Here is a 26,227-nt window from a genome sequence, read left to right as displayed (position 1 = left end):
ATACCTTGCTTTGAATAAGTGGATTACCTTTTCTGGTAGGTATTAAGCATCTATGATGAGCACGCCATTACTGACGTTCTACAGGCATGGAGAAAATCTGCCCTGTCTTTGCACTGGCGAGTAACTCTTTCACATCCTTACCTACTATTTGTCATCTCTCCGGGTTCTGGGTCAGTTTCAATTGATTAATTTTTCTCCCTATTACGGGATTGTATTTTCCTGCTCTTCATGCCTCATAATTTTTTATTGGATGCTAGACATTGTACATTTTGTTGTGTTGGGTATTGGATATTTTGTATTCCTATAAATATTCTTGACTGTTATTCTGGGCTGCAGGATGATCCTTTCAGGTCCTGGTTTTAAGATTCGGGTCCTGGAGCCGTGCACATCGAGGGTTAGTTCTTCCCTTCTGCATCTCCCACCCAGGGCCCCATGAACTCTGAGGTTTGCCGGTCTGGTGGGCAGAAATGGGCGTGCCCTAGATCCAGTATGAGCACCTGGCACTGTCCCTCTAATCCTCTGGATGGTTCTTTCTGTGACCTGATGATTCTTTCTGTGACCCGATGTTACTTCTGCGTGCTCTGCCGACGAAGCAAGAAGACCTTTCATAGATATTCCGATCTCTAGCTCTGTATGGCTCTCTCCTGTCAGGTGGCCCCACCTGCAAGCTCTGGTGACCTTAGGCTTCCTGGACCCTCAGCACCATCTTCATAGCTCAGGAGTCTGGCAGGCCTCACCTGGGTCCCCTTCTGGCACTGCAGCCGGGAAACTTTCAAGGCCTTTTGCTGGGTGGTCATGGCCTTCCCTTCATTAGCGCCCCTCTCCGGAATCCCTGCCTTCACTGCTGACATGCTTTGTTCCACAAACTGTCGTTTCACGTGTTTTGCCAACTGTTCGATTGTCTCGTGTGGGAAGGGAGGTCCAGTACTTGTCACTCCGTCTTGGTTATAGGAGACTGGTGATTTTTTTTTTTTTTTCTCTGCTAGCACCGGAAAGCTTGATGCAGGCTCTGGAAGACTTGGACTACCTGGCAGCACTGGACAATGATGGGAACCTCTCTGAGTTTGGGATCATCATGTCGGAGTTTCCCCTTGACCCACAACTCTCAAAGTCTATCTTAGCATCCTGTGAATTTGACTGTGTGGAGGAGATGCTGACAATCGCTGCCATGGTGACAGGTACTCCTCGGGGAGCACTGCTCTTTGTGTTGTCAGTCTGTGCCAGGTCTAGATTTAAATGAGATCCATCTGAAGGATTTGAAGAACCTAACAGAGAGACACTGACCAATTCATTTAACCTTTTGAAGTGATAAGCATATTAATAGGTTTCAAAGGTAGGAAGTTACACGAATTACCTTAATAATTGAAAGATGGAATCAAGTGATTGAAAAAGTCACTCAAAATCCAGTGAATTTCTTAATCAAACATTGAAAGAAAAATTGGGTCACTAGGAATGTTCTTCCCCCAGAGAGCTCTGTTTCTGTTTCCTACCACCTTCATTCTTGCTTCTTGGCTTAATGTATTCCTTTATTGGCAGAACAGGCCAAAGGCAGTGCAGCATTAGGACTGTAAGTCCTAATCCTGCGCCAGCGGCTGGGCCTCTGAGTGTCTCAGGTCCCCAGGGGCCCTGCTCTGACGGTGGTACGAGCAGGGTACTCGCTACACCTACACAGGCAAACAAGGAGAAAAACAGGACAACTCACCCTGAATCTCTGATTTCTGAGTAAGCAAGAATAACGTTGATCCAGAGCAGCAGCCAGGAATGGTTGGTTCTACATACAGGGTCACCAGCCGGCCCTCTGCATGTTCTGCTGGTGGGCAGGGGAGGGGAAGTGCCTCCAGTATTGCTGACCTTGTGATCTTTTACATCTTAAAGCTCCCAACTGCTTCTCTAATCTGCCACATGGGGCTGAGGAGGCCGCCTTGACTTGCTGGAAGACATTTTTACATCCTGAAGGAGATCACTTTACCCTCATCAACATTTACAAGGCCTACCAGGACATAGCTCTGAATTCCACCAGTGACCGTAAGTGAATGCTTGTGAGTCTGAGAAATTAGCTCGTGTCCAGCTTTCAGCTTTCCTTCCCCAGAGGAAGCCAAGCTGTTCTCCCTTCTCCAGCCTGTTGGTCACTGGAGTGGAGTGGCACTTGTCGCCGGGCATGTGGAAGTCCAGTGCCCGGCCAACCCACGGAGCTAGCCTGGGCCCAAAATTCTTGCACAGCACAGCCCCCACCCTCCAGGGCCGGGGGAGGAGAGAAAGGAACTGCCGTCTCTAGGTGTCCTGGGTCAGAGCTGAGCTTTGTGCTTTCCCCAACACCCACATTCACTGGACAGACAGAACGTGGACATCCAGGACCAAACCAACCAACCCCGGCTCCAGATACTAATCGGCAGGTGTGCCGGAGGAGGCAGGAGAGAGCCGGCTTGGCCGGGGGTAGGGGAGAGGACAGGGCGTGTGGAAAAGCGGAGGCACAAGTCCCGGGGCTAACCCACAGTGGGCGTATGACTTTGCACAAGAGGGAATTGGAAACACGTATCCATGAAACTGCCTTGCTCGGCTTTAGACAGGAAGGGGATCCCCGAAGGGCCGACAGGACAGAGCGACACACGCAGGCCGGGGCCTCCAGAGGCAGGCGGTGAGGAACCCCCTTCCCGCAAGGGAACCTTGGTTTTCCCTTTAGCTTTTACCACCTCTGCTCTGGTAGACAGGATGAAAACTGAGCTGAGAAATAGGACAGCAGTTTGGCAGTAGAATTATTCAATGGGGAGTTAATTTTTCTGAGCTGAGAAGGTAAAGTTGTCAGTGGAGCCAGAAAGGATATGGGGAGTTTGGTGGCATCTTTGGAGAGCAGGGAGGCTGGGTACAATTGTCTGCCCAAGCACATGCTCCTGTTGGCCCAGGTGCACAGGACAGGGTCGACCAGGGGCCTCCCCGCACTGTGCCAAGGCCAGGGGTGTTCCCAGGGCCAGGCAGCACTCCAGGCCCGTCCTAAGGAACTACACCGGTAGCAAGAAAGCATTCACTTCAAACTGAACCAGGGGACTGAATTTTAATATAAAATTTGCAGCTAAAGTAGATGAGCTTAACAGAATTCCCCAGTCAGCCTAGTAGTGATCCTTTCCTTAGAAGTATGTTGAGATATTTTCATGGCTCAGGGGACCTTCTACTGTACACTTTTCCCTCCTAGTTTGATTAAACGTTGTGGCCACGTACGTCCTCATCGTGTACACAACACAAACGGTGATGAGACCACGTCCTCTGCTCGCCCTCGGGTGCAGGTGATGGGCGGTACACTGGCCTGGTCTGCACCTGCCACATGCTGCCCCCCAGCTCGGGGGTTCCAGAACCCCACAGCCAGTGCAGTCCTGCCGGCCAGCACGCGTCCCTGCAGCCTCCGTCACCCAGGTGACCTCCTCTTCAGGACAGGACAAAGATCCCACCTTCTTCCTGGCCTGGGCTCTGGTAGCTTATAATGGGTCATTTCTTTTCTTCTTTCCCTCCCAGAGTGTGTTGAAAAGTGGTGTCACGATTACTTCCTCAATTGTTGTGCTCTCAGGATGGCAGACGTTATCCGAGCTGAACTCTTAGAAATTGTCAAGCGAATTGAGCTTCCCTGCGCAGAACCTGCTTTTGGCTCAAAGGAAAACGCTCTGAACATAAAGAAGGCTCTCCTGTCCGGTTACTTCATGCAGGCAAGAACAGGGAGGGCGTGGTCTCTACAGAACCTCACGCTCAGGACAGCCTGTCAGGAAGTCTCACCTGGGATGGTGCTTTCAGTGGTGTTGACATTATATAAAACTAAAACCTTCTATGTCACTAAAGATTATTTAAATATACTTCAAGGGAATTGAAGGGCTAAGCCACAATATGGTCACTTTGTCCAAAAAGACAAAAGGTCTTTTTTCATTTCATTACAGAGGGGACATTAGGAAAAACACGCTCTTTGGGGGAGCATCAGATGCAGTCCCTCATCTCACTGGTTTGTGAAGTAGCTCATGTTTAACCAGTGATACTGGTAAAGGTAATGTCTCCTGTGTTTCATCCCCCAAATGAAGGCTGCCCGATGTAGCTCCCCTAAATTAAAGCACATTACGGATGCATTTTCTTCACGTCATGGGGAGTGAAACTGGTATTTCTCAAATTCTAAAACGATCTTAAAAGAGGAGAAAAAATGACATTTTAAAATGAATTTCCTAATCTTGTATGGAAAAAGTAAGGTTCCTACATCAGTGTTACTGTATTGAGCTAGAACATCTGGCATAAAGCCCCTGACAGAAGTATCCTGCCCAGAACGTGGCTGGCAGCACACTAGCCTTCACGACCCAAAGGCTTCAGTTAGCCTTTGTAGCTACGCTCTTTTCGCCCACTGACCTGAAACTGCTAAAGTCAGTAACCTCATCATCACGACCTCAAAGTTTTGGGCAAAACCTGTGTTTGGCTTGTTTTCTAGATCTGAAAATAAGAAACATGGGTGGCAGATGGGTAATTTTTACTATTTTGAGTGAAATAAGTACTTAGGAATTTTTTTAAACAAAACATCTCGTCTGTTGATCTCATTAACACAGAACCTTTTTCCTTAAAAACACTGCCTTGTAGATTGCCAGGGATGTGGATGGATCAGGTAACTACTTAATGCTGACACACAAACAGGTAGCCCAGCTGCACCCCCTGTCCAGTTACTCCATCACCAAGAAGATGCCAGAGTGGGTTCTCTTCCACAAGTTCAGCATATCTGAGAACAACTACATCAGGATTACCTCTGAAATCTCTCCTGAACTGTAAGTCTACTAGAGAGAAAAAGGTTCTTTTTAACTCATAACTTGAGTCAGTGACACATTTGGTTTTTACTACATTTTCAGTTAGGTTATGCTGGCACCAATCTAAACGTACTGCATACCTACTTAGGGCAGGTCTCTCGGGAGGAGCATCTAAACGTTCCTCTCTCTGGGATCACTGGGATCACAACAAATTACATACCATGCAAAGGGGCGCCTGGCTGGCTCAGGAGGTGGAACGTGCAAGTCTTGATCCCAGGGTCATGAGTTTGAGGCCCACCCCATGTTGGGTGTAGAGATTATTGAAAAAACAATACAGTGTAGAAATACAACAGCATGATGCCTCTTAAAAGGAACAAAAAAGCCACAAAGAGTGTTTACAGGTGCAAACCCAGAGAAGGAATGAGCTTAGCCACTCTCAGAACAGACGTGCCAAGACTAGGGCTAGTGGGAGAGGGAGGGATGCAGGGGAGGTGGGTGATGGGCAACTATGAGAGGTGTAGGGCTCGTGGGCCACGTGCGAGTCTAGAATTTGCCCTACGAAACTATGAGAGTTTTAAGTAGGAATAACATCCTTTCTGTGTACTTTCAAAGACGACTCTGGCTGCCAAGGGAATGAAGTACATGGGGTACCCGTGAGAATGAAGAGCTGTCTCTGGTGCTCCTGCAGATGCTAGGTCCACCTGAACATACGCTCCTCCCTGGACAGTGAGCTTCAAGGCAGGAACCTAAAGTACCTAATAGCTGGACGCGAGTGGTATCAGTTAATGAGAGAAAGAACTCTTACCCACCCGGAGTTCTCCCTAACACCTGACCTGATCTTTCACATGTGATGGGCCTTAAAGCAAGTGCCAGTTTCCTCTGGTGATGAGTGGTGGGCATCATAGTTAGGTGTGGCCTAACACTAGAGAAGCCAGCTTATTCCAGAAATGCAATTGGACTGGTTCAATAAAAACCACAGGAAGTATTTATCCTGCAAAGGGAGACAGAGACTGAAGAGTTCAAATTAAGTACCAGTTCAACAAGTAGATTCTCCAGGGGTGGGAAGTCCCCCCATGTTTGGTATTACTCACCAAAAAAGAAAAAAATCTAATCTTTTTGTTTTCAACAGATTTATGCAGCTGGCACCACCGTACTATTTCAGTAACCTGCCTCCTAGCGAAAGTAAGGATATCCTACGTCAAGTAATGGATCACCTTTCACCTCTATCAACAATGAAAAAGGAACCGAAAATGTGTGAGAAGTGCCCTGAGACTACTGAGCAGAGATGCACCATCCAGTGACTTCAGAATCTTCCATAAAAAGCAAGATGTGCAATAAGTGCCCCACACTAGCCTAACAGCCAGTCTGCCGGAGGGAGGTGCAGACGCTCAACTTGAATGAGATCATGCCCCACGAGTCTTGAAAAAAAATACTTTGTATATTATTTAAAAATAAAAAAATAGAAGTTTTTATTGAGTTCTTTAAATTACGACTCCCATGTTTTCCTTCTTATTGGAAAAGCTTTTAATCATTCATAATTTGACCAAATTTTTTTTTAAAAAACTATTTTGTAAATGTGTCACAGACACAGGGAACAGAACCCTACTCTTTTGTAGAGAACCTTACTCTGAATAAAGTCGTGAGTTTTTCAGTAAATCTGAGAGCTGTTTTCTGGTAATTTTACAAACACAAAGTCACCAACTACTGTCCATGGGAAATGGGTCACACGGAGAGGTGCTCTTTCAGTCTGTCCATGATTTCGTTCATCCGGTCACCTGGAATCAACATCACGGTTCGCAAGGGCTTCATGGGGACGTCATCAAAGGACCACCTGCCTCCCAGACGAGTGTCGCTCTCTTCCTGCACCGAGTAGCTGAACTTCAGGATGGCCTTCTGAACCGAACGTAAAATTGTAAGTTAAAGTTTCAGACAACCCAAAGGGAAACTTGTTTAAAGGGCAGCCAGGAATATTGTCTGACGTGCTTACGAGTGACGGCAAACAGAAGCCGAACAATAAAATTAGCCCAAACGGGATATTCCAGCAGAAGTTACACAATGCTTACCAGATTTCTAACCTACAGGAAAAGCATGGAGAGCAGTGTGTCCCAGTCTTAAGTGTTTATAAATCAACAGGAAAGTGAAATAAAAACTCCTAGCATTTTGACAATGAGATTCAGAATGGTCCTCACACACTGGTCTCACTGTGCTGGCATCAAGCTGTGTGAAGACAGGCGTGTGTGTAACCAGGCCATCTTCAAACACCCATCCAGCCTTCCCTGAAAAAAATCTAAGGTGCTCGGGGGATACACGTTTAATTTTCACTGTTTACTTCCTGAAAAACAGGTAGAGCTGAATCTGCAGTATTTAGTATTTTGCAGAAGTCTTTTTTCAAAAAAGCAGTTACGGATGCCCTTTAATCCAGGAAAGTAAGTTACTCCTCAGATTGACTATCTTTGAGCAAGAAAGCAGATTCTCTGGCATCTAGCTGTCCATCATGGCACAAGCTACCTTTCTGGAAGAAAGTGCTAGAAATCCTGTTACGTGGGAGGACATCCAGGAGCAAGGACACAGAGAAGCACGTGAGCCTTCACAGGGCAGCAGGGCCTACGCCAGCTTCCACATGAACCAGCTACATGACCTCAGGTGATGGCTCTCCTCCCCCTGACTCTGCATGCCCATCTGTAAACCAAGACTAACGTCTACCTCATGGCGTGGTTCCAGAACAAAAGATCTTCTAGTAAGCATGTGGACAGTGCTTGATCACCAAAGTTCATGGCCCTTTTCCTCCCCACATTCCACCCCAGGGGCTGGGGGGCTAGGGACAAGCCTGCTGGTAGTGTAGTAGGCGCAGGCAAGCAAGCCCCTGCCAGGAGGTACTAGGTGTGAGCACCGCTTATTAAGTCCCTGCAGGGGACATAGTAGATATGGACGCTGTGTGAGCCCCCTGCCGAGATGTATTAGGCATGGGCCCCGGGTGAGCCCCTGCAGGGAGGTACTAGGTGTGGGAACTGCGTGAGCCCCTACAGGGAGGTACTAGGTGTGGGCCCCGAGTGAGCGCCCACCGGGATGTACTAGGTGTGGGCCCCGCGTGAGCCCCTGCAGGGAGGTACTAGGCGTAGGCACCACATGAGCCACCAACTGCCAGCTACATGAAGAAAAGTGTGGCCGTACTCCAAGGACTCAGACAGAGAGCAGCAAATCTTGCCTACGGTCAAGAAAGCTCTGGTTTACGTTCAAAAAAATAGAACAGGACAGTCTTACCTCATAGAAAAATTCTTCCTCTGCATTTGCAAACATTAACTCCTGTTTCTCTTCTTGGTTGCTCCCTTTCTTTTTGGAATTTTTTCCAGCTTCCACAAACGTCTTGCTAATCAGAAGGTAGAAGTAACACTTCCCACACGGCTTGTTAGTTTTGTGTGCCTCTGCTAGTTCTTTCCTACAAAGCACAACACAGAGACGGTCTGCCTGCTGAGCCCGGTGAAAATCCAACAAGCCAGAGCACACGGTAACCAGAGAGGCCTCCGCAGGGGTTCTGTGGTCTCTGACACAGGCTCGAACAAGTCAGATCTGGACACTTCTAAGGCATGAGTTTTATTTACGTGGTCAGTTGCACTTGTGATCAACTACGACGGGGTTTTGTAGTAAGCGGGATGAGCCCCTCAGATTATGCTGCGATGTGGATACACAGCAAATAAGAGGGGTCTCAAAGGCAGTCAGCATCACTGCTCTGCCTCTGCAGAACTAAAAATATGTAAGAATTTGGATTTTTAAAAACATTTAGCAGAGACACAAAAGCACAGAGCTATAACCAATGCCATTAATCTCCAAGCACCAGAGTCAAGCACTAGGACTAGAGTCCTGACATGCTGCAGAAATGGCACACCAGGACACACATCCCCTAGATTCTAGAATAATCAGAATAGCAACATAGCCTTCATTTTCTTCCTTCCAAAAACTGCCCGTGTCTGCCCGTGTCTCTATACGTCTGTCCAAAGATGTAAAGACTTCAGCTTTAAGAGAGGATGATCAGGAGAAAGCAGATCACTCTCCTGTGATACCAAATACACATGAGCTCCAGCTGATCAAAAAAAAAGACAAAGCAAAACAAAGAACATGCAGCAAAAGTATGTTGAGTGCCAGCTGGGCATGAGGGGGTGAGAGTAAAACGATCAAGAATGAACTGGTTAAGTGGGAAACCCGAAGGCTCAGCCTGTCCTTACATCCCCACCAACTACTACCAGGCAAGCATGAGCACCATGACCTGGAGCAACAGGGCCTGTGCATGCGGCACAGGGGCCAGTCTGTATTTCCATCCCACTCTACCTCAAAGCACAACAATCCCAATTCTTAGCTCTTGACAATTAAATGTAAACCTAAAGTCCCTGCATTAAGAAAGTACTGGGTGGCATAGTCGGTTGAGCTTCCAACTCCTGGTTTCAGCTCAGGTCATGATCTCAGGGCAGTGAGATCAAACCCCCCCGTTGGGACTCCATGTTCAGTGGGGAATCTGCTTGTGAGGTTCTCTCTCTCTCTCTTCCCCTCTGCCCTTCCACTCGTGCTTTCTCCTTCTCTAAAATAGGGGGGGAAAAAAACCCACAAAACAAAACAAAAAAAAAATTAAAAACAGCAAACCTCAAGAAGCCAGAGACACAGTATCAGGACTGCAGCTTCCTTAGTTAAAAAACATCCCAGTGGAATTTAGGAATTGTACCCAGTTTTTGTTATCAGAGTAACTGTTCAGCATTTTATCCACGTTACAGAAATCTGGGAAGACGAGAACTTTAGTCCAGTAGGGGGTAAAAAGTCTATATAAACTCATCTGTATTTATACCCTGTACATCTTCTAAGACTGTTGAGACTATGGTCACAAGACATTAGGAAGCCTGCTGCTACGCAGGGACAGGCCTCTGGCAGGAGGAGGTGTCCTCCGAGGCACAGGGCTGCCAAAAGGGCGGGCGGGGCGCTTCCCACTACTGAAATCCCTCTGCCAAGTCCACCTGGGAACAACCTCTGTTCAGAGGTATGTGGCCCAGTCTCTTACTGGAGCTGCTGGTGCATGGGCAGCGCAATCTGAGGAGGGACGTTAATGAACCTCTCGCTGAGGAGAAAGCCCACAGGCTTGGAGTTGTCGTTTAAAAGTGTATCCAGCTGTTCCACCAAACTCTTTCCACAGTTCTTCTCACAGGAGCTCAGGATCAGCTCTTTAATTTGTTCAGCACACTGGGTTCCCTAGGAAGCAAAGACAAAGCTTGCCATTCAGTACAGGCCGCACCTGGAGCAGAAAAGAGAGTGAGAGCTCTCTAGCACTTTCTATCTTACAGTTAGGGCAGTCTCCTGGCATTGCCTTTATAACCCCACCTGTCCTCAGTGTTCAGTGCTTAAGCATTTCTCAAAATTAACTACACCTAGCTATTTATGGTCCTATGAGCAGTGGTGACAGCGCGTTACACCTACACTCACACACTGGAACAGCCATTCCAGTCCACTTCGTAGAGACAGATGGACGTAACTGGAAAGTTCATGTAAAACCTAAAGATGAGGGGGAAGCCCGGGTGGCTCAGCGGTTTAGCGCCACCTTCGGCCCAGGGCGTGACCCTGGAGTCCCAGGATCAAGTCCCACATTGGGTGGGCTCCCTGCATGGAGCCTGCTTCCCCCTCTGCCTGTGTCTCTGCCTCTCTCTCTCTGTGTCTCCCATGAATAAGTAAATAAAATCTTAAAATAAATAAATAAATAAAACCTGAAGATAAATGGTGACCTGCACCTTACTCTGAGGAGAGTAAACAGCTTGTTCTCCCTTTTCTTAGAACTCAACGAATCAATAAAGAGACGAATGGAAGCACAAGTGAAGGTCAGTACGTGCCCTCTGCTGCAGGAAGCAACAAAGCCTCACAAAGGAAGAGCCACAGACAGCAGCACCACCAGCTCTGGTATCAATACCAACACCAGGACCCCAGTTCTGAATGGTTCTCTACACCACGAGGAGCCATGACTTTCATGGTTGAGATTCAGCACAAAAACACTCTCACATTTGAAAAAAATTACAGTGGGGCACCTAGGGGGCTCAGGTCATGACCTTAGGGTGGGTCCTGGGATCAAGCCCCACAGCAGGCTCCCTGCTCAGCAGAGTCTGCTTCTCCCTCTCTGCTCTAATAAATAAAATCTTTAAAAAAAAAAAAAACCAAAAAACAAGATTATAGTGAGATTTCACAAGAGCACATATCCTTATTGTTAATTCCATTGCTGATATAAAAACAGTCATCATGGGATCCCTGGGTGGCGCAGCGGTTTGGCGCCTGCCTTTGGCCCAGGGCACGATCCTGGAGACCCGGGATCGAATCCCATGTCGGGCTCCCAGTGCATGGAGCCTGCTTCTCCCTCTGCCTATGTCTCTGCCTCTCGCTCTCTCTCTCTGTGTGACTATCATGAATAAATAAATAAAATCTTTAAAAAAAAAAAACAAACAGTCATCATACATTAAAGTGATTTGGGTCTAAGGAACAGTCTGATGCCACCCAGTGAAACCAACCTTTCTTTCAGTTAAATTTAAAAGACTTATGAACCCAAAAATCTCCTCTTCATCCACATCATCATCGCTGTCTTCTGAAACATCCGTCTGCTATTTTAAAAAGAAAAAGAATTAAAGTTGTACATTTGGTTCGGAGAAGCAGAATACCAAGTCACGCTTCGGTTTTCAAACACCATCCTTGGCCACCATCACGGCAGGGAAGTGTCACAGGCTGAGGACCGTGGGCCTTGCCCTGATCAGCTCACCTCCCTTGCTTCTGCTCCCCCCTTTTACATTGCAGATGACCCCTTCCTGCTCCAAAATTCTTTATACTAGATTCGCAGTTATGTCACCAGAACAGATAAAACTTCCTGAAATCAACCACTTCAGTCTGTCTTCAAAGACACCTGGCTGCAGCCAGCCCTTGCTCGTCCCTCCGTGGATCCCCTGCAGTCACAGGCCTCCAGAGCACAGGCCCAGCCCCAGCACGGGTGAGAGCGAACAACGCGTGGGCGCCACTCACTCCTACCACGTGAAGAGAAAAGAGGGCAAGAAAGGAAAGAGACCTAAGAATGAAATGCTTAACTCCGACCTGAACTTCCAGACTCTACAGACAAGCCCTCCCCCGGGGCCTCACCCTCCACCTGTCCATGTGCTGCTGGTGCAGTGGTGCTGGTGCACGTGTTCAGGCGGCACACTCACTGCATCCCCGGCCCCTAGCGTGATGTCTGGCAAAGACAATGTCCTTGGGGACCATGTGCTGAAGGAAGGAAATGCAATGAGGCTGCTGCTTTATCTACAGGACGCCAGCAGGGACCCACGACTGTCCCATGTGTCTCCCTGACGCTCTTCTGTGGGAAGGGACTCACAGCTCTGCCTCCTGCAGCAGCACCCAGGCTCACTAAGGTAGGGCCAGTGGAGCAGGGGTGCTCCCAGGGGCCGCAGGGCGAGAACAGGGCCACGAAACCTGCCTCTGTGGGGACAGGGCATCAGACCAGTGACTCAAGGGGCCTGAGGAAGTAGTCCTGGATCTCCTGCTACTGACAGGGAGACTCAGGCAAAGGCACTACCAGGCTTTAAAAGCAACATCTGGGGGCAGCCCGGGTGGCTCAGTGGTTTAGCGCTGCCTTCAGCCCAGGGCCTGATCCTGGAGACCTGGAATCGAGTCCCACATCAGGCTCCCTGCATGGAGCCTGCCTCTCTCTCTCTCTCTGTCTCTCAAGAATAAATAAATAAAATCTTTGGGGGAAAAAAAAAAAGCAGCATTTGTGCTGAAGCAGTTTCACCTGTAGAACTAGGGTGGGCAGCATGGCCTAGGGAATAAAACCATGTGCCAAAATGAGAGATGTTTCAAGCTCTACGAATCCAGAGGATACACGGAGAGAGAACAGGCAGGTAACTCAGAACACGAACACCAGCCATGAGAGAACCAGGGCACATCTACTCAGGCAACAGAATTAGTCCACCAGCCCTGGTCCCTCAAGACCAACCTGGGACAGATGTCCTGCAGCTCACAGGTCTCCCACCTACGGTGGCAAAACACATGCAGTACCAACAGAGGGCCAGGGGTAGGAAAAGGAACCCTCAGTGTCGAATTCGAAGCAATCCCCAAAATTGGGGCACCGGGTGGGCTCAGTCACAGCAACATGTGACTCTTGCTCTCAAGGTTGTGAGTTCAGTGGGGCACAGAGCTTACTTTAAAAAAAAGGGGGGGGGAATCCCCCAAATGGTCACTGGGCTCACAAACAGTTAGCATCCCCTGGAGCACACTCAGTGTTCCTCCTTGATGGTCATCAGCCATCAAAGCAACACCACATGGGGGCTGCCTCTCCACAGGGGCCGTGGTCACAATCCCATCAGTCTCATCCATGACCACCTGCTTACCGCACCCCCCCAGCAAAAGCCCCACCCACCTGACCCGTTCACTGCCTCAAGCCTCCTTCTTCGACACAATTCCTAGGGCCTTCGTCCTGAGCAACTCCACCTAACCCCTCACCCCTGCACTAGCCACACAAGCAGGGCATGCCCTGCAGGCCCTCGCCCTTTCCCCTCCACAGCCCTTGGGACTGCCTTCTCTACAGGAATCCAAATCCCCCCAGTCCCAGAGACTCTGGTGAAAGTTCTGGGCAGTCCCTCTCCTAGGGACAGAAGTCTCTGTCACTGGGACACCCTGAGGACCTCTGCGGAAGCCAAAAGCTGTAACTGTCACTGTGAAGTTACCCGTAGAACCATCCCGTTGAAGGCTGAATCCTCCACTGACCTAAGCTCTTTCAAGAATAGGACAGTCTTGTTGGACAGTCTTAGGACATGGTTAGAAGGTAGAGGAGGGTCAGCAATGGATCTTCTACATGGAGAAGCCACCTAAGACAGACACTGAAGCAAGCCACTCCACCATTCGCAGTCTTATTGAGGCGATCTTACTGACAGAGAGACTGGGTGGACCAACGATTCTGGCGCCATGCAGCTTTTCTCCACAAAGCTTGGACCTCACCCACAGCTTCGACAAGCTAGGGGCATGGTGGGGAGGTCACAGGGTAGTTACCTAAAGCGCAGCCTTCTGTGTGGCCTTCTGTGCACCCCTTTCTGGATGATCAAAACAAGCCTTCTCCAAGGTCACGGCACAAGCACCAACAAGACGGAGGGCCGAAGATGGAGTGAGTGTTGACAACACTCCTACAGACACTGATCAGCTGGAGGGAACAGGTGTCTGGTGAGAGGTCTGCCTTTCCCACTGCTCTAGAAGGAAACTACTGGAGGTACTACTGCTTTCACTTTCTTCACTTTAGTGCCATGAGGTTTAGCAACAAGACGCTGGTGAGCCTACCCGATAGTTCCAGAACCTCAGTGGAGTACTGGTTGTAAAAGCGGTAGAGTTGTTTAGGAGAGGAGATAGGGGCTGTGAATGCCAGCTTGTTGAAGACCTTCGGCTTTGACCACAATGGGAGATGGCTAAAGGTGAGGTGGTGAGTGGGTGTAGTAGACCGAAGTGGTGCTGCTTCTGTACCATGACCCCAATGGCACGTTCTGGGAACGGGAAAAGACACCAACTGTGGGCACTGAGACTACAGCACCAGCCATGTGCTGCTGCTCTAAGCACCAAGTGCTCAGCAACTCCCGCTGCTTCTGCAATGCCAGACGAAGTAGGGACTGGGACCATCCTCATTTTCAGAGATGGAAGTGGAAACAGACCAAGGTCACGGTGCTAGATTCTATTCTCCACAGATGGCCGCCACAGTCCAGTCCTACATTCTCTTCTGACAATGTAACCTAGCCCCTACTCCCACTGAATGCTGAGGTCCATGCACCCTCCCCTTGAACCTCTACAGACCCTCACGTCTGATTAATAGGACAGAGGAAATACAATGCTGTGCACTTGTGCCTGGTTCTTTTGGGCTGCTTGCTCCTGGAACCCAGCTGCTTCATAGAGGGGCCCATGCCACGAAGAAACTGAGGCCCCTGACCCATAATCCCAGCTGGGCTCCCTCTGGACAGCCGGCATGACCTTGCTGATCATGTGAGTGAGCCATCTTGAAAGTGAATCCTCTGGCCTCCCACTGGCTCATGAGACACAGAGCAGACAGGAGTTGTTCTCACTGAGCTCTGTCCAAATGAGGCAAAAAAATGACCATTGCTACTGTGACAGTAAACTGCAGGCAGTATGTATGGCAGCCACAGAAAACCCAAAACCACCACGGGGAGGCAGAGGCAGGCCTCACCCCTCCTGCTGTGCCTCCTCCAAAAGCTCCCTCCAGTGCTTCACGCCCTCCCTTCCAGGTCACCCCCACCCCCCACTGTGGCCCCCACCACAGCTCCTTTGCAGACTCTGCCACTGACTCCTCCAAGTAATTGGTATTAGCAGTGTCTGTCCCACCCTCCCTGGGCAACCGTCCATCTGCTGAGGACACCCAGGTCTCCAGCCACTGCTCACACCTCCCTCATGTGTATCACAGGCAAATCAAACTCAACACGTGTATACCCGAACTCAGGTTCCCTCCTGGCCTCTTCTTCCATGTTTGCAATCTTGGTCACTGGAGGCAGACACTTGGGAGCCACCCTTGACCCCTCAACTCAGCCCCATCACTCGCTAAGCTCCATTATCTCTCGTCTCCTAAATATCTTCTGAATCACCCCTTTTTCTCACTATCCATTGGCACTCCCGGGAATCCAGCATTCAGGAATCTTGGAAATTACTGGAATAACTTTGTAACAGTCTCCCTTCCTCCGGTAACATCTCTTTCCAGTTTGAGCTCCTGGCCTGTCCGCTAAACCTTGGGAGGATCTTAACACAACAAAGAACTAATTTAATCAGAACAAACATAACTCCCGCTTACCTTTATCACACTCCCAATATGGTTTTGTTGAATTAAGAGATCAGTTAATTCTGCAGTGTTTACAGGAGCCTTTAGGAAAAGCTAAGGATAAAAAAAAAAAAGTACTTTAAATGAAAATCAAAAGGCAATTTTTAACAAAACTTCTAACATCCATACTCAAATAATGAAGTATCAATGATGGAAGACAACTCAGAAGAGCAATCGCAGGAGGAAAAGAAAAGCCCTTGGAAAAGAGAAACAATCCTTCCTACTCTGCAGGGTAGAGAGGACAGGAATAGGAATTCTAAAATAAAGGATGAAATTTGACCTAGCTTGTGTTGAATGGCCTGGATTTTCTTAGAAGAGCAAATCTGTGTGTAGAGGGTAAATGACCATACCTGTTGCAATAACTTCTTAATTCCGTCATGATCCTTGTCGGAGATGGAATAAGCTTCAAATTCAACATTCACTTCCTGTAAATAACACACAAAATAGGTCATCACACATAACTCCCTAAGATAATTCAGGCAGTATTTTATACTTTACAGCTTTTTCTTTTCCTTCTGCCTCTATTGTTTTTGGATCTGTCTCTATCTATAGAACGTGCCAGGAGAAAGGACACAAAGAAAATGTTATCTGAAGAACTGTCTAGGTTTCAAATAGGCAAAAATATTGCCAAGATTGCCATCTGCACAGGTTACAAAGCACCTTCACGCCATCTCATCGGACACATAAGCCTGGGAACAAAAAAACTCAGACTGATCTAGTTTCAATGTAGAGGAAGTCTGCTCCAGAAAAAACAGTCACAGCAGCCACAAAGAAGAAATTATTTACCTGACTACAATAAGGGTAAGCAAAGCGCAGAATCACTTCACAAGTCCCCAGCACTGCCTACCGCTTGATGCCCTTGATTCAGCCCATGCATCTGAGGCTACAGTTCATTCACCTGACAAATACTGACCACCATGTACATTAGCACTGTGCCAGGCACTCGTGACGAAAAGGTAAGCAAAGCAGACATGAATGATTCTGCCCTCGTGGAGGTTACAATTTAGGGGAGAACATAGGCTTTAAGGAAATATTCATGGAGATAAATATAAAGTTGCAACTATATGCGCTATAAAACACAGGTACACGGTGCTGTAACAACGTGAAAAATAGGTAAGAAAATCAGGAAAGAGGGTATCATGCTGAGTGAAATAAGTCAATCGGAGAAGGACAAACATTATATGGTCTCATTCATTTGGGGAATATAAAAAATAGTGAAAGGGAATGAAAGGGAAAGGAGAAAAAATGAGTGGGAAATATCATAAAGGGAGACAGAACATGAGAGACTCCTAACTCTGGGAAACGAACAAGGGGTGGTGGAAGGGGAGGTGGGCGGGGGGTGGGGGTGACTGGGTGATGGGCACTGAGGGGGGTACTTGATGCGATGAGCACTGGGTATTATTCTATATGTTGGCAAATTGAACTCCAAAAAAAAAAAAAAAAAAAAGTCAGGAAAGTCTTCCCTTAGGGAAGTGACACAAGCTGGGAGGGACTTCTTGGCACTCTGGCACCTGGGTGGCTCAGCTGGTTGAGCATCTGCCTTCAGCTCAGGTCATGGTCCCAGAGTCCTGGGATTGAGGCCCACACTGGGCTCCCTGCTCAGCAGGCAGTCTGCTTCTCCCTCTGTTCCTCACCCCACTCATGCTCTCTCTCAAATAAAATCTTAAAAAAAAAAAAAATTAAAGAGTTCCTGGCCCCGAGAACAGCACATACTATGGCCCAGAGGCCAACAAACTATGTTAAGTACATGAGACTATATGAAGCAAAACAATGAAAACAGAACCTAATCCTGTAATGCTACTTGTGTCCCATAAATCAATGAAAGGATTGCTTCACACCAAAAGCAAAACCTTAGAGGCTTATAAGCCTCCACAAGATCAGTCCTAAATCATACCTTGGTAAGTGACACATTTATTTTGGGGCTCTGCTAAAATAGTATGTTCACACATAGTTCCAAGTATAGCAGATTCTGGAATTTGGGTCTTCGCTGAAGGCCAGAGAGGTCAGTCACAGCTACTTGTGCCCGGTCATCCTGACTGTGCATACATTTAAGTGTGCCCTGGGCTGTTACATTCGCCAGGGGGTGAGTATTGAGGCCAGTTTATCAAGTTCAAATCCTGACTCCTAGAAGGAGGCTCAGTCAGATTGTGACACAGCCAGGGTGGGTAGGGGGTGAGGACGTGTTCCAAACAGGGTCAAACTAAACCATGTAACAAATTGTCACAATTCAGGTATTCAGTGCATTCCTTAAAAAAGAAACAAATTCTTTAAAGGATGCTTTTAGGGTTTTTTTCCTTGTCTGGACAGATGTCTCCGACCTCTGCCCCAGGCTATGATGGCACCAGCACCGCAGCAGATACCAAATGGACCATCTGCCCAGCACCCCTTGCCCTGAGAATCACTCCCCATCCACGTGGTTTCAGGGGAAACAGCCACCTTTGTGAAACAGAGCCCTGACACTCCCAAGTGACAGACTTCAGAACTAAAACTAGATGTGGCATCTCACCTGCTTGCTCTTTTGACTGACAAATCTCGGAAGCCGTTGGTATTTTCTATTCTCTGTTATAAGGAGTAGAAACAGAAAAATAACCAAATATTTTGAATGTAACAAAGAGCAGGAAAGGAGAGAAGGAAAATGTGAAAGACTCCTCTGGTTTTCCACAGCATTCCAGGCTCAGTGACCCAGCCGGTCCCTGAGGCCCCACTACTTCCTGCCCTTGGAGGTCTAAGATACCCCGGCACCCTCACCACCCACTCCCCTTCCTCTGCAGCTACACTCCAAGGGTCTGTGTCAAACACAAGCACGCGTCCCAGCCACATGGCCGCAAGAACTTAACTAAGCATGCCTAGTGCTTTTCGTCTCATCCTTTCAGTACCCTGACCTGCTTATGTAAGTTCTAGCCACATTCTATCACCACTCTGCCAGCTGCCTCAAAGCCAGTCACCCTGTTTTTTAAATCAGGCTTCACATACACACATGCGCATTTCCTTCCTTCTCTATATGCAGAGCAGGTCTGAGGTAGATTCTTCATGTCCAAAACAATGGTCAAGGATTTATTCATCACAATAATGACAAATGGATGTGGATGAGTGAACACCACAAAAACTAAAAGCCTCTTTCCAATAAATACAGGAATCAAGATCCACCAAGTGTAGGAAACTGCCGTGAAAGCCTTAACAATTTCTTCAATCAATAAAGTAATATATTTCAGTGGTAAATACGACAAAGAGCACAGAGATTCCAGTTGAAAGTCTTACTACCCACCCCCCAACTCCTACTCCTCAGAGGTCACTAACAATAGTTAAGTTAATCTTTCAAGAGGTTTCTGACACACAATCCCAGTTATTTCCTGTTTCTTCCTTCCCCTATATCTGCTGCACCACACACACTGTCTTCATTTAAACTTGTTGTGTATCCTCTGTCTTAAATGGTGCCGCCTCCTAACTTTACATGGTTGATGTAAATACTAAATGAGTTAATAAAGTGCACAGACCCTGGAACAGCATGTATTATTACAATGACTAAAGAATAAATTCTTTGCAGTCCAATTACTCTATCAAAGGATGTATACATTTTAGATTCTGATACTGTCAAATTGTCCTCCAAAGACACTGCAATAAATTATACTCCCACCAACAATATATACAAGTGCATGTTTTCTTACACTATAGTCAATGAGGATCATCACACTAATTTTTAATCACTGGAGTGCAACAGACTATCCATGTCAGTTCAAGAAGCACTGATTGCTGTGCTTAGCAAAATAGCCAATAAAGTTCTAGGTGAAAAAAGGTGAGACCACATCCAAGGCAAGGGGCCAAAGAGCTGATTTCTAAGGGAAATCGTCTCTGTTCCCTGGAAGATTTATCATGCACCCAAGCCAGTCTCAGCCCTAATCCTGACTCATGTTCATCTCTGACTTGATATCCCATTACTCTCCCTTGCTTATTCTGTTGTGGCCACACTAGCTACCTTCCAGTCCATCAACCAGGAGGTCTTTGGATTTTCCTATAAATGAAATGGAAAGCTGGTGGAATGTTCTGAACAGGGAAGAGAGAACACACCTACATTTAAAAAAGATCTCTCTTGGGCAGCCTGGGTGGCTGAGCAGTTTATCGCTGCCTTTGGCCCAGGGTGTGATCCTGGGGTCCTGGGATCAAGTCCCACGTCGGGCTCCCTGCAGGGAGCCTGCTTCTCCCTCTGCCTCTGCCTCTCACTCTGTCTTTCATGAATAAATAAAAAAATCTTAAAAAAAAAAAAAAATATATATATATATATATCTGGGGGGGAGTGTCTGGCTGGCTCAGTAGGAAGAGCCTGTGTGACTCCTGATTGTGAGTTTGAGCCCCACCTTGGCCTTAAGAGTTCACTAAAATATAAATAAGTAAACTTCAAAGTATGGTACTGAGCATGCTTAGTATTGTATAAAAAAATAAAAAGATCTCTCTGGCTGCGGGTGTAGTGATGGTACAAGAATGGAGAAACAGCAAGTCACTGAAGTTACCCGGGGAGCCAAGCAGGCGATGATGGAAGCATGGACTTGTGGACTAAGGCTGTTGGAGAATCAATAACGAAACCGTCTGGGTATGAAGATAAAACTAGCAGGATTTGGGATCCCCGGGTGGGTCAACGGTTTAGCACCTGCCTTCGGCCCAGGGCGGTTGATCCTGGGGTCCTGGGATCCAGTCCCGCATCCGGCTCCCTGCATGGAGCCTGCTTCTCCCTCTGCCTGTGTCTCTGCCTCTCTGTCTCTCATGAATAAATAAAATCTTTAAAAAAAAAAAAACTAGCAGGATTTATCGCAAGACTGGATGTGGCATGACAAAGGAGGAATCAAAGTTAATCACCAGGTTTGGGGCTTGAGTAAGTTGCCAATACCGGGGGGGGGGGCGGCATTTAGAGAAACGGCAAAGATGAGAACTGAGAACGTGAACCGCGAATTACCAGTTCCGCTTTGGACGCAGTAGGGTTTACGTACCCAGTGGGCACTCAGTGCTCTTAAGGCCCGTTCAGTCCTACTGATTCATTCAACAAATATTAAGTTAAGTACCTACAATGCCAGGCGGTTCGGTAGAGGACAGTCTGGGCAAATAAAGGAACCCGGTTCTACGGCGAACCCAGCACCTGGACTCGGTGGGTGGGGCGGGGTCAGGTGCCTCGGAGGCAGAAGATGCAGCTTCACTGAGGTCACTGAGGTCTCAGCGAGGACCGGGGGGCGCCGCAGGGTGGAGAACGGCGTCGGAACACAAGGCCTGGAGGGCGGCCCGGGGGGCCCCGGCGGTTCAGCGCCGCCTTCGGCCCAGGGCGTGACCCCGGGGTCCTGGGATCGAATCCTGCGTCGGGCTCCCTGCGTGAGGCCTGCTGCTCCCGCTGCCTGTGTCTCTGCCTCTCTCTCTCTCTCTGTGTGTGTCTCTCATGAATAAATAAATAAAAATCTTTAAAAAGAAGTCCTGAGAAACGGAAAGCGGGCCCCGCAGGCGGGCGGAGAATAAGCGGCGGGCCCCTGCCTACGGCTCCGGCGGCCAGAAAGTGCCCCGCCCCGCCCCGCCCCGCCCCGCCCGACCAAACCGGGGTCGCACGTGTGCTTGTCACCTCGTCGACTCTCTCGTCGTCTTCATCCTCGTCTTCGTCGCTGTCTTCCTCGTCTTCGTCCTCATCTTCCACTCCGCCTTCCTCTTCGTCCTCGGCGCGCACGGCCGGGCCGCCCGGGGGCTGCGGGGCCCCGCTGCCCACCGCGCGCCGCTTGGGCCTGGACGCCATCTTGCCGACCTCCCTGCGCCTGCGCAGGCCCAGCAAGCCCGCCCTTCCGGACCCGCCCACACAAGCGCGGGGGGGAGTGAGAGACGACGGACCACCTCGGCGCCGAGTCGGCCCCACCCCCAGGGGCCCTGATGGATTCCACGGCCCGTGGTCCCTAGGAGTCAAGTCAGTTCGGGGGTCCTGTTGGGGCACTTTCTTCCCCCCGTCTCCGTCCTGCCTCACGCCCTCCGACGCTCCCCCCGACCCCTCAGTGGTTCGACCCATCTGGGCCCGCCCCCCCGCCCCCCCGCCCCCCGGGCCTGGATTGTCGGTGCGCATGCGCGCGCTCCCTCGGCTCCGGGACCCGGGGCGGTGGTGCCGGTGCGGGGCGGCCACGCGCGGGCCGTCTCCATGGCAGCCGAGGCCACGTGGTGAGGGCCCACCCACCCGGCTCGCAGCTCCCGCCGCTGCCCGCCGCTGCCCGCCGCTGCCCCGCAGGCTGGTTGCACCGCGAGACGCTGCCCCCGACGGGGCGCCCGCCTCCGCGGCCCGGCGAGGTAGGTGTCGCCGCCCGTGGTGGCCGACGGGGACGCCGAGGCCCGCGGACGCGCAGGTGTGCGGCGCTGGCCGGAGCGTGAGCCGGCGGGGAGAGGAGCGCGGGGCCGCTGCTGGTCTGGGCGGGCCGGGACCCGGGGCGGGTCGCCGGGGCGGCGCAGGTGCGCGCAGGGCCCCCAGCACCGTCAGGGGCGCGGTCCGCTCCGAAGCCCTGCTCCCAGCCGCCGCTCCTTAGCGCCTTGCTCGACCTGAAAGTTCCTCCCCAGGAGGGATGAGGCTTAAATGCTTCGGGTCCGGGGGGTGGAAATGAGGATTACAAGGCAGGGCCTAGGGCCTACCTACTGGAAGGGAACGGAGCGGAGGGGCTGTGGTCAGCCGGAGAGCGTGCACCCTGCTGCTGCAGCCACGTGCGGCCCCGTGGACTCTGCCCCAGTGCGCTCGGATCTTTGCATTTCCAGAGAACCGGAGTTCTGGAGTTTTACGAGATCTACCCTGATTTTTTTTTTTTAATTGGAGTGCAATTTGCCAACATACAGCATAACACCCAGTGCTCATCCCGTCAAGTGCCCCCCTCAGTGCCTGTCACCCAGTCACCCCCACCCACCTCCCCTTCCACCACCCCTAGTTCGTTTCCCAGAGTTAGGAGTCTTCATGTTCTGTCTCCCTCTCTGAGATTTCCCACTCATTTTCTCTCCTTTCCCTTATTCCCTTTCACTATTTTTTATATTCCCCACATGAATGAGACCATATAATGTTTGTCCTTCTCCGATTGACTTACTTCACTCAGCATAGTACCCTCCAGGTCCATCCACGTGGAAGCAAATGGTGGGTGTTTGTCATTTCTAATGGCTGAGGAATATTCCATTGTACACAAGCTGTGCATAGACCACAGCTTCTTTATCCATCATCTGTCGATGGGCACCGAGGCTCCTTCCACAGTTTGGCTATTGTGGACATTGCTGCTATAGACATCGGGGTGCAGGTGTCCCGGCGTTTCACTGCATCTGTATCTTTGGGGTAAATCCCCAGCAGTGCAGTTGCTGGGTCGTAGGGCAGGAGATCTACCCTGATTTTTAACAAAACCTGTGCCAAATAAAATTCAGTCCCCAGGCAGGTTTATCATACCAGTGACTGCCGGTATGTGGCCACTCATTGTAAAGACCATTTGGAAAGAACATCCTTCATTAAAGAAGACACCAGCCATAAGAGAAGGAGGTTCATAGTTTAACTTGTTTCTCTTCTGTAAAGTGAAGAAAGTGAGTTGGATACCTGGGATTCTAAAAACAGAAGGAGCTGCGGCTTCCTGGGGAGGTGGCTGCTGCCCAGAGGTTTAAGCAGAAGTGTGATAACCTCTTCTCAATGATCCTTCAGCCGCAGGAAATGGAGTCAGGTTAAGGTAAGGGGCCACAGAGTCCCCATGACTGTGTCCTGTGGGTTCCAGCCTCCCTGAGACTCTGCTACCACACCCCAACATGGATATTGATAGACGTGCATATCCGGGATTCACATCTGATAGGGTAACTTAACATGACCCCTTTGGGTCCCACAACCATGTAAAAACCTCTTCCTATAATGTACAAGACAGGAAGCTGTAAAAAAAAAAAAAAAAAAAAAAACGAAAAGACCTCTTACAAAGCTAAAATTAGAAAATAGACTCAGAAGGCACAGTACCAACATATCAATGGAGTTTCACTCAGACATCATAGATAAGTTTTTCCATTTCTTTTTTATTTTTTTATTTAAAAAGTTTTATTGGAGTTCAATTTGCCAACATATAGCATAAAACCCAGTGCTCATCCCGCCAAGTGTTCCCCTCAGCGCCCATCACCCATTCCATTTCTTTATGTTTTCTTGTAGTAAAATATATATGACATTTACAGTTTTAATCATTTCTAAGTATACAGTTGAGTGGCATCAAGTGTATTCACTTTGCTGTGCAACAATCACCACCACCCATCCCCAGATCTTCCTCATCTTGCCAAACTAAAACTCTGTCCATTAAACAGTAACTCGCCAATCCCTGCCAACCCCCAGACCCTGGAAACCACCGTTCTATTCTCCGTCTCTATGAATTTGACTGTTCTAGGGGAATCCTAATAATTTGTTCTTCTGTGATTGCTTATTTTACTTGGCATAAAGTTCTCAAAGCTTCATCCATGTTGTAGCATGTGTCAGAATTTCCTTTTTAAAACAATGGTATTCCATATCATACGTATATATCACATTTTGTTTATCCATTCGTCCATTGGTGGACACTTGGGTTGCTTCCACCTTTTGACTATTATGTAGAATGCTGCTGTGCACTTGGATGTACAAATACCTGTTTAAGTCCCTGCTTTGAAAGCTTAGGGTGTGTATACTCAAAAGTGGACCTGTTGGATCATATGGTAATCCTATGTTTACTGTGTTTTGAAGAACTATACTTTCTTGTAGTTTGCAGATTTTCCAGGTACCGTGTATTGCTTTGATTAGAGATCAGGGGAAAAGCCTTACTTTGTGTCTTCAGACTAGCTCCTAGTGTTGAGCTAATGATCAGAGTGTGAAGACAATCTTACAGGAGCTGAGAAGTGGTGGAAGTGCTTAGGGAATGGGCATGGGCTTTAGACCAGGATTAAATACCACCCCTGCCACTCAACTGTGCTATGTGATCTTGGGCACGTTGCTCAACCCTTTGGAGTTTTGGGTTCCTCTTCTGTGAAATAAGGATAATAATACCTACCTTTGCTGGTTTAAATGAGGATTGAGATCCTGCAATGTAAAATGCTTAGCCCCGTAAATAACACAGACAGAGTAAGTGCTCACTACAAGGGCAGCTGTTGTTACTGCTGGAAGAGCAGCAGGACACAGCTGGAAACTGAGTTTGAGACCTGGCTCTTTCTTACCAGCTGTCTTCGTCAAATCATGCCCCTATTTCTTTAAGGAAAAGAGGTCATGTCCCCTGTTCCAGAGATGCTGGGTAAATCTACAGTGTTGTTTTCTTCAGTGTGAACACTTGTTCACACTGAGCGTTTACTGAGCATCTACCATGCAGAAGAAAGTCCCTCAAAACAGCATCCAGAGGACCAGCCCATTTCATAATTGCAGGGACTGAGGCCAAGAGCAGAGCAGCCTAGAGACCAGAACACAGGCCTCTGCCCTCAAGTGCAAGCTCCTTGCCCTCAGCACACCTCTTCCCAAAGTCCGAAGTGGCTCATGTACAATCTTCCTCCTTTAAAAACCTGAGGATACCCCTGCCTGTCTCCTGATCCTGGTTTCCTCCTATTCTTGGTGCAAGACAGGTAACAAGTTTCTTCAAGCAGGTTGCTTTCAGCTTGGTCCCAGAGAAATGCAGGGATAGATCTTCCCACGTGGACAAGATCTGTTTATACCATGTTTGTGGTTTCAGCTTGAATGAGGCTGTGTTCGTTTCCCAGGCTGCCATATCAAAGTGCCACAAGCTGGATGGTGTGTAACAGAAATGTATTGTCTCACAGGCTAGATTCTAAGATCAAAATGTCAGTAGGGTTGGTTCCTTCTGAGGGGTGTAAGGGGAAATCCATTCTGTGCCTCTTCCCCCCAGCTCTGGTGGTTTGCCTGGCCATCTCTAATGCCCTCTGGCTTGTTAATACATCACCCCGATCTCTGCCTTCATCTTCATGTTTTCCCTGAGTGTGAGTCTGTGTGTCCACATTTCCCCTTTTTGTAAGGACACCAGTCAGACTGGATTAGGGCCCACCCTAATGACCTCATTTTAACTTACTACATCTGCAAAGACCCTGTTTCCAAATAAGGTCACAGACTGAGGGTTAGAACTTTAACACATGAATTTTGGATTCATAACAGGGCACATGCAGGGACCTGCCATTTCACTGCTTGCTCTTCATAGCAGACAATGGGATGATGAGTATGTCACTTCTTGATGGGAACAACTAAAGGAGTTCTGGGTGAAGACGAACATTAGAGCCACATTGCTGAGAAGGGGGTTGTTGACTTTTTCAGAACCCCCTCGCCTGCTCCAATCCCTAGAGTACTCTGGGCTCTAGTCTACAAAAGCATCTCAGCTGGCTTTACCCATCTTCAAAGTATTCAGCATGTTCAGGTACTAAACTCATTTATTAATCTCACCAAACCTTATATACATAGTAGCTGGAATGTACACACATCACCCTACATCATCTACCCTCACTTTATTCTGTAGCTTACTCTGTTATGGACTGAATTGTGGCTCCCCCACCTCCAAATTCATACATTGAAGCCCTGATCCCCAATGTGACTTTATTTGGGTATAGGGCCTTTAAAGAGGTAATGAAGAGGGCGCACCTGCCTGGCTCA

At 48.7% G+C, this 26,227-nt stretch overlaps 3 protein-coding genes across 6 annotated transcripts in view; 2 read left to right on the top strand and 1 right to left on the bottom strand.

Moving 5' to 3' along the window:
* The window catches only part of DHX32 (DEAH-box helicase 32 (putative)), a 57,577-nt gene extending 51,164 nt beyond the window's left edge, over nucleotides 1–6,413 (top strand). For both annotated transcript variants that reach the window (XM_055345940.1, XM_055345939.1), the window contains exons 8-12: nucleotides 987–1,178; nucleotides 1,876–2,025; nucleotides 3,505–3,692; nucleotides 4,597–4,778; nucleotides 5,887–6,413. In XM_055345940.1, coding sequence (XP_055201915.1) covers nucleotides 987–1,178; nucleotides 1,876–2,025; nucleotides 3,505–3,692; nucleotides 4,597–4,778; nucleotides 5,887–6,058 — 884 coding nt within the window. In that variant the 3' untranslated portion in view covers nucleotides 6,059–6,413. The remainder of the gene's footprint in view (nucleotides 1–986; nucleotides 1,179–1,875; nucleotides 2,026–3,504; nucleotides 3,693–4,596; nucleotides 4,779–5,886) is intronic.
* BCCIP (BRCA2 and CDKN1A interacting protein) lies at nucleotides 6,258–21,392 on the bottom strand. Of its 2 annotated transcripts, none has more exons than XM_055345943.1 (7): nucleotides 21,215–21,392; nucleotides 15,972–16,046; nucleotides 15,595–15,675; nucleotides 11,285–11,374; nucleotides 9,799–9,986; nucleotides 8,019–8,193; nucleotides 6,258–6,650 (listed from the first exon to the last, which is right to left on the bottom strand). In XM_055345943.1, the coding sequence occupies exons 1-7, from the start codon at nucleotides 21,380–21,382 to the stop codon at nucleotides 6,480–6,482; spliced, it is 948 nt and encodes a 315-aa protein (XP_055201918.1). In that variant the 5' UTR covers nucleotides 21,383–21,392; the 3' UTR covers nucleotides 6,258–6,479. The 2 variants fall into 2 exon arrangements, with proteins under 2 accessions (XP_055201918.1, XP_055201919.1); XM_055345944.1 differs by having other exon boundaries at nucleotides 6,258–6,647.
* A 310-nt stretch (nucleotides 21,393–21,702) lies between these two features.
* UROS (uroporphyrinogen III synthase) overlaps nucleotides 21,703–26,227 on the top strand; it is a 31,902-nt gene continuing 27,377 nt past the window's right edge. For both annotated transcript variants that reach the window (XM_055300178.1, XM_055300177.1), the window contains exon 1: nucleotides 21,703–21,918. The gene's annotated coding sequence lies outside the window, so the exon portion shown is untranslated. The remainder of the gene's footprint in view (nucleotides 21,919–26,227) is intronic.

This window comes from Nyctereutes procyonoides, unplaced genomic scaffold, assembly GCF_905146905.1.
Source record: "Nyctereutes procyonoides isolate TBG_1078 unplaced genomic scaffold, NYPRO_anot_genome, whole genome shotgun sequence".
In the NCBI taxonomy this organism is placed as follows: Eukaryota; Metazoa; Chordata; class Mammalia; order Carnivora; family Canidae; genus Nyctereutes; species Nyctereutes procyonoides.
This window is presented reverse-complemented; position numbering and strand designations above follow the sequence as displayed.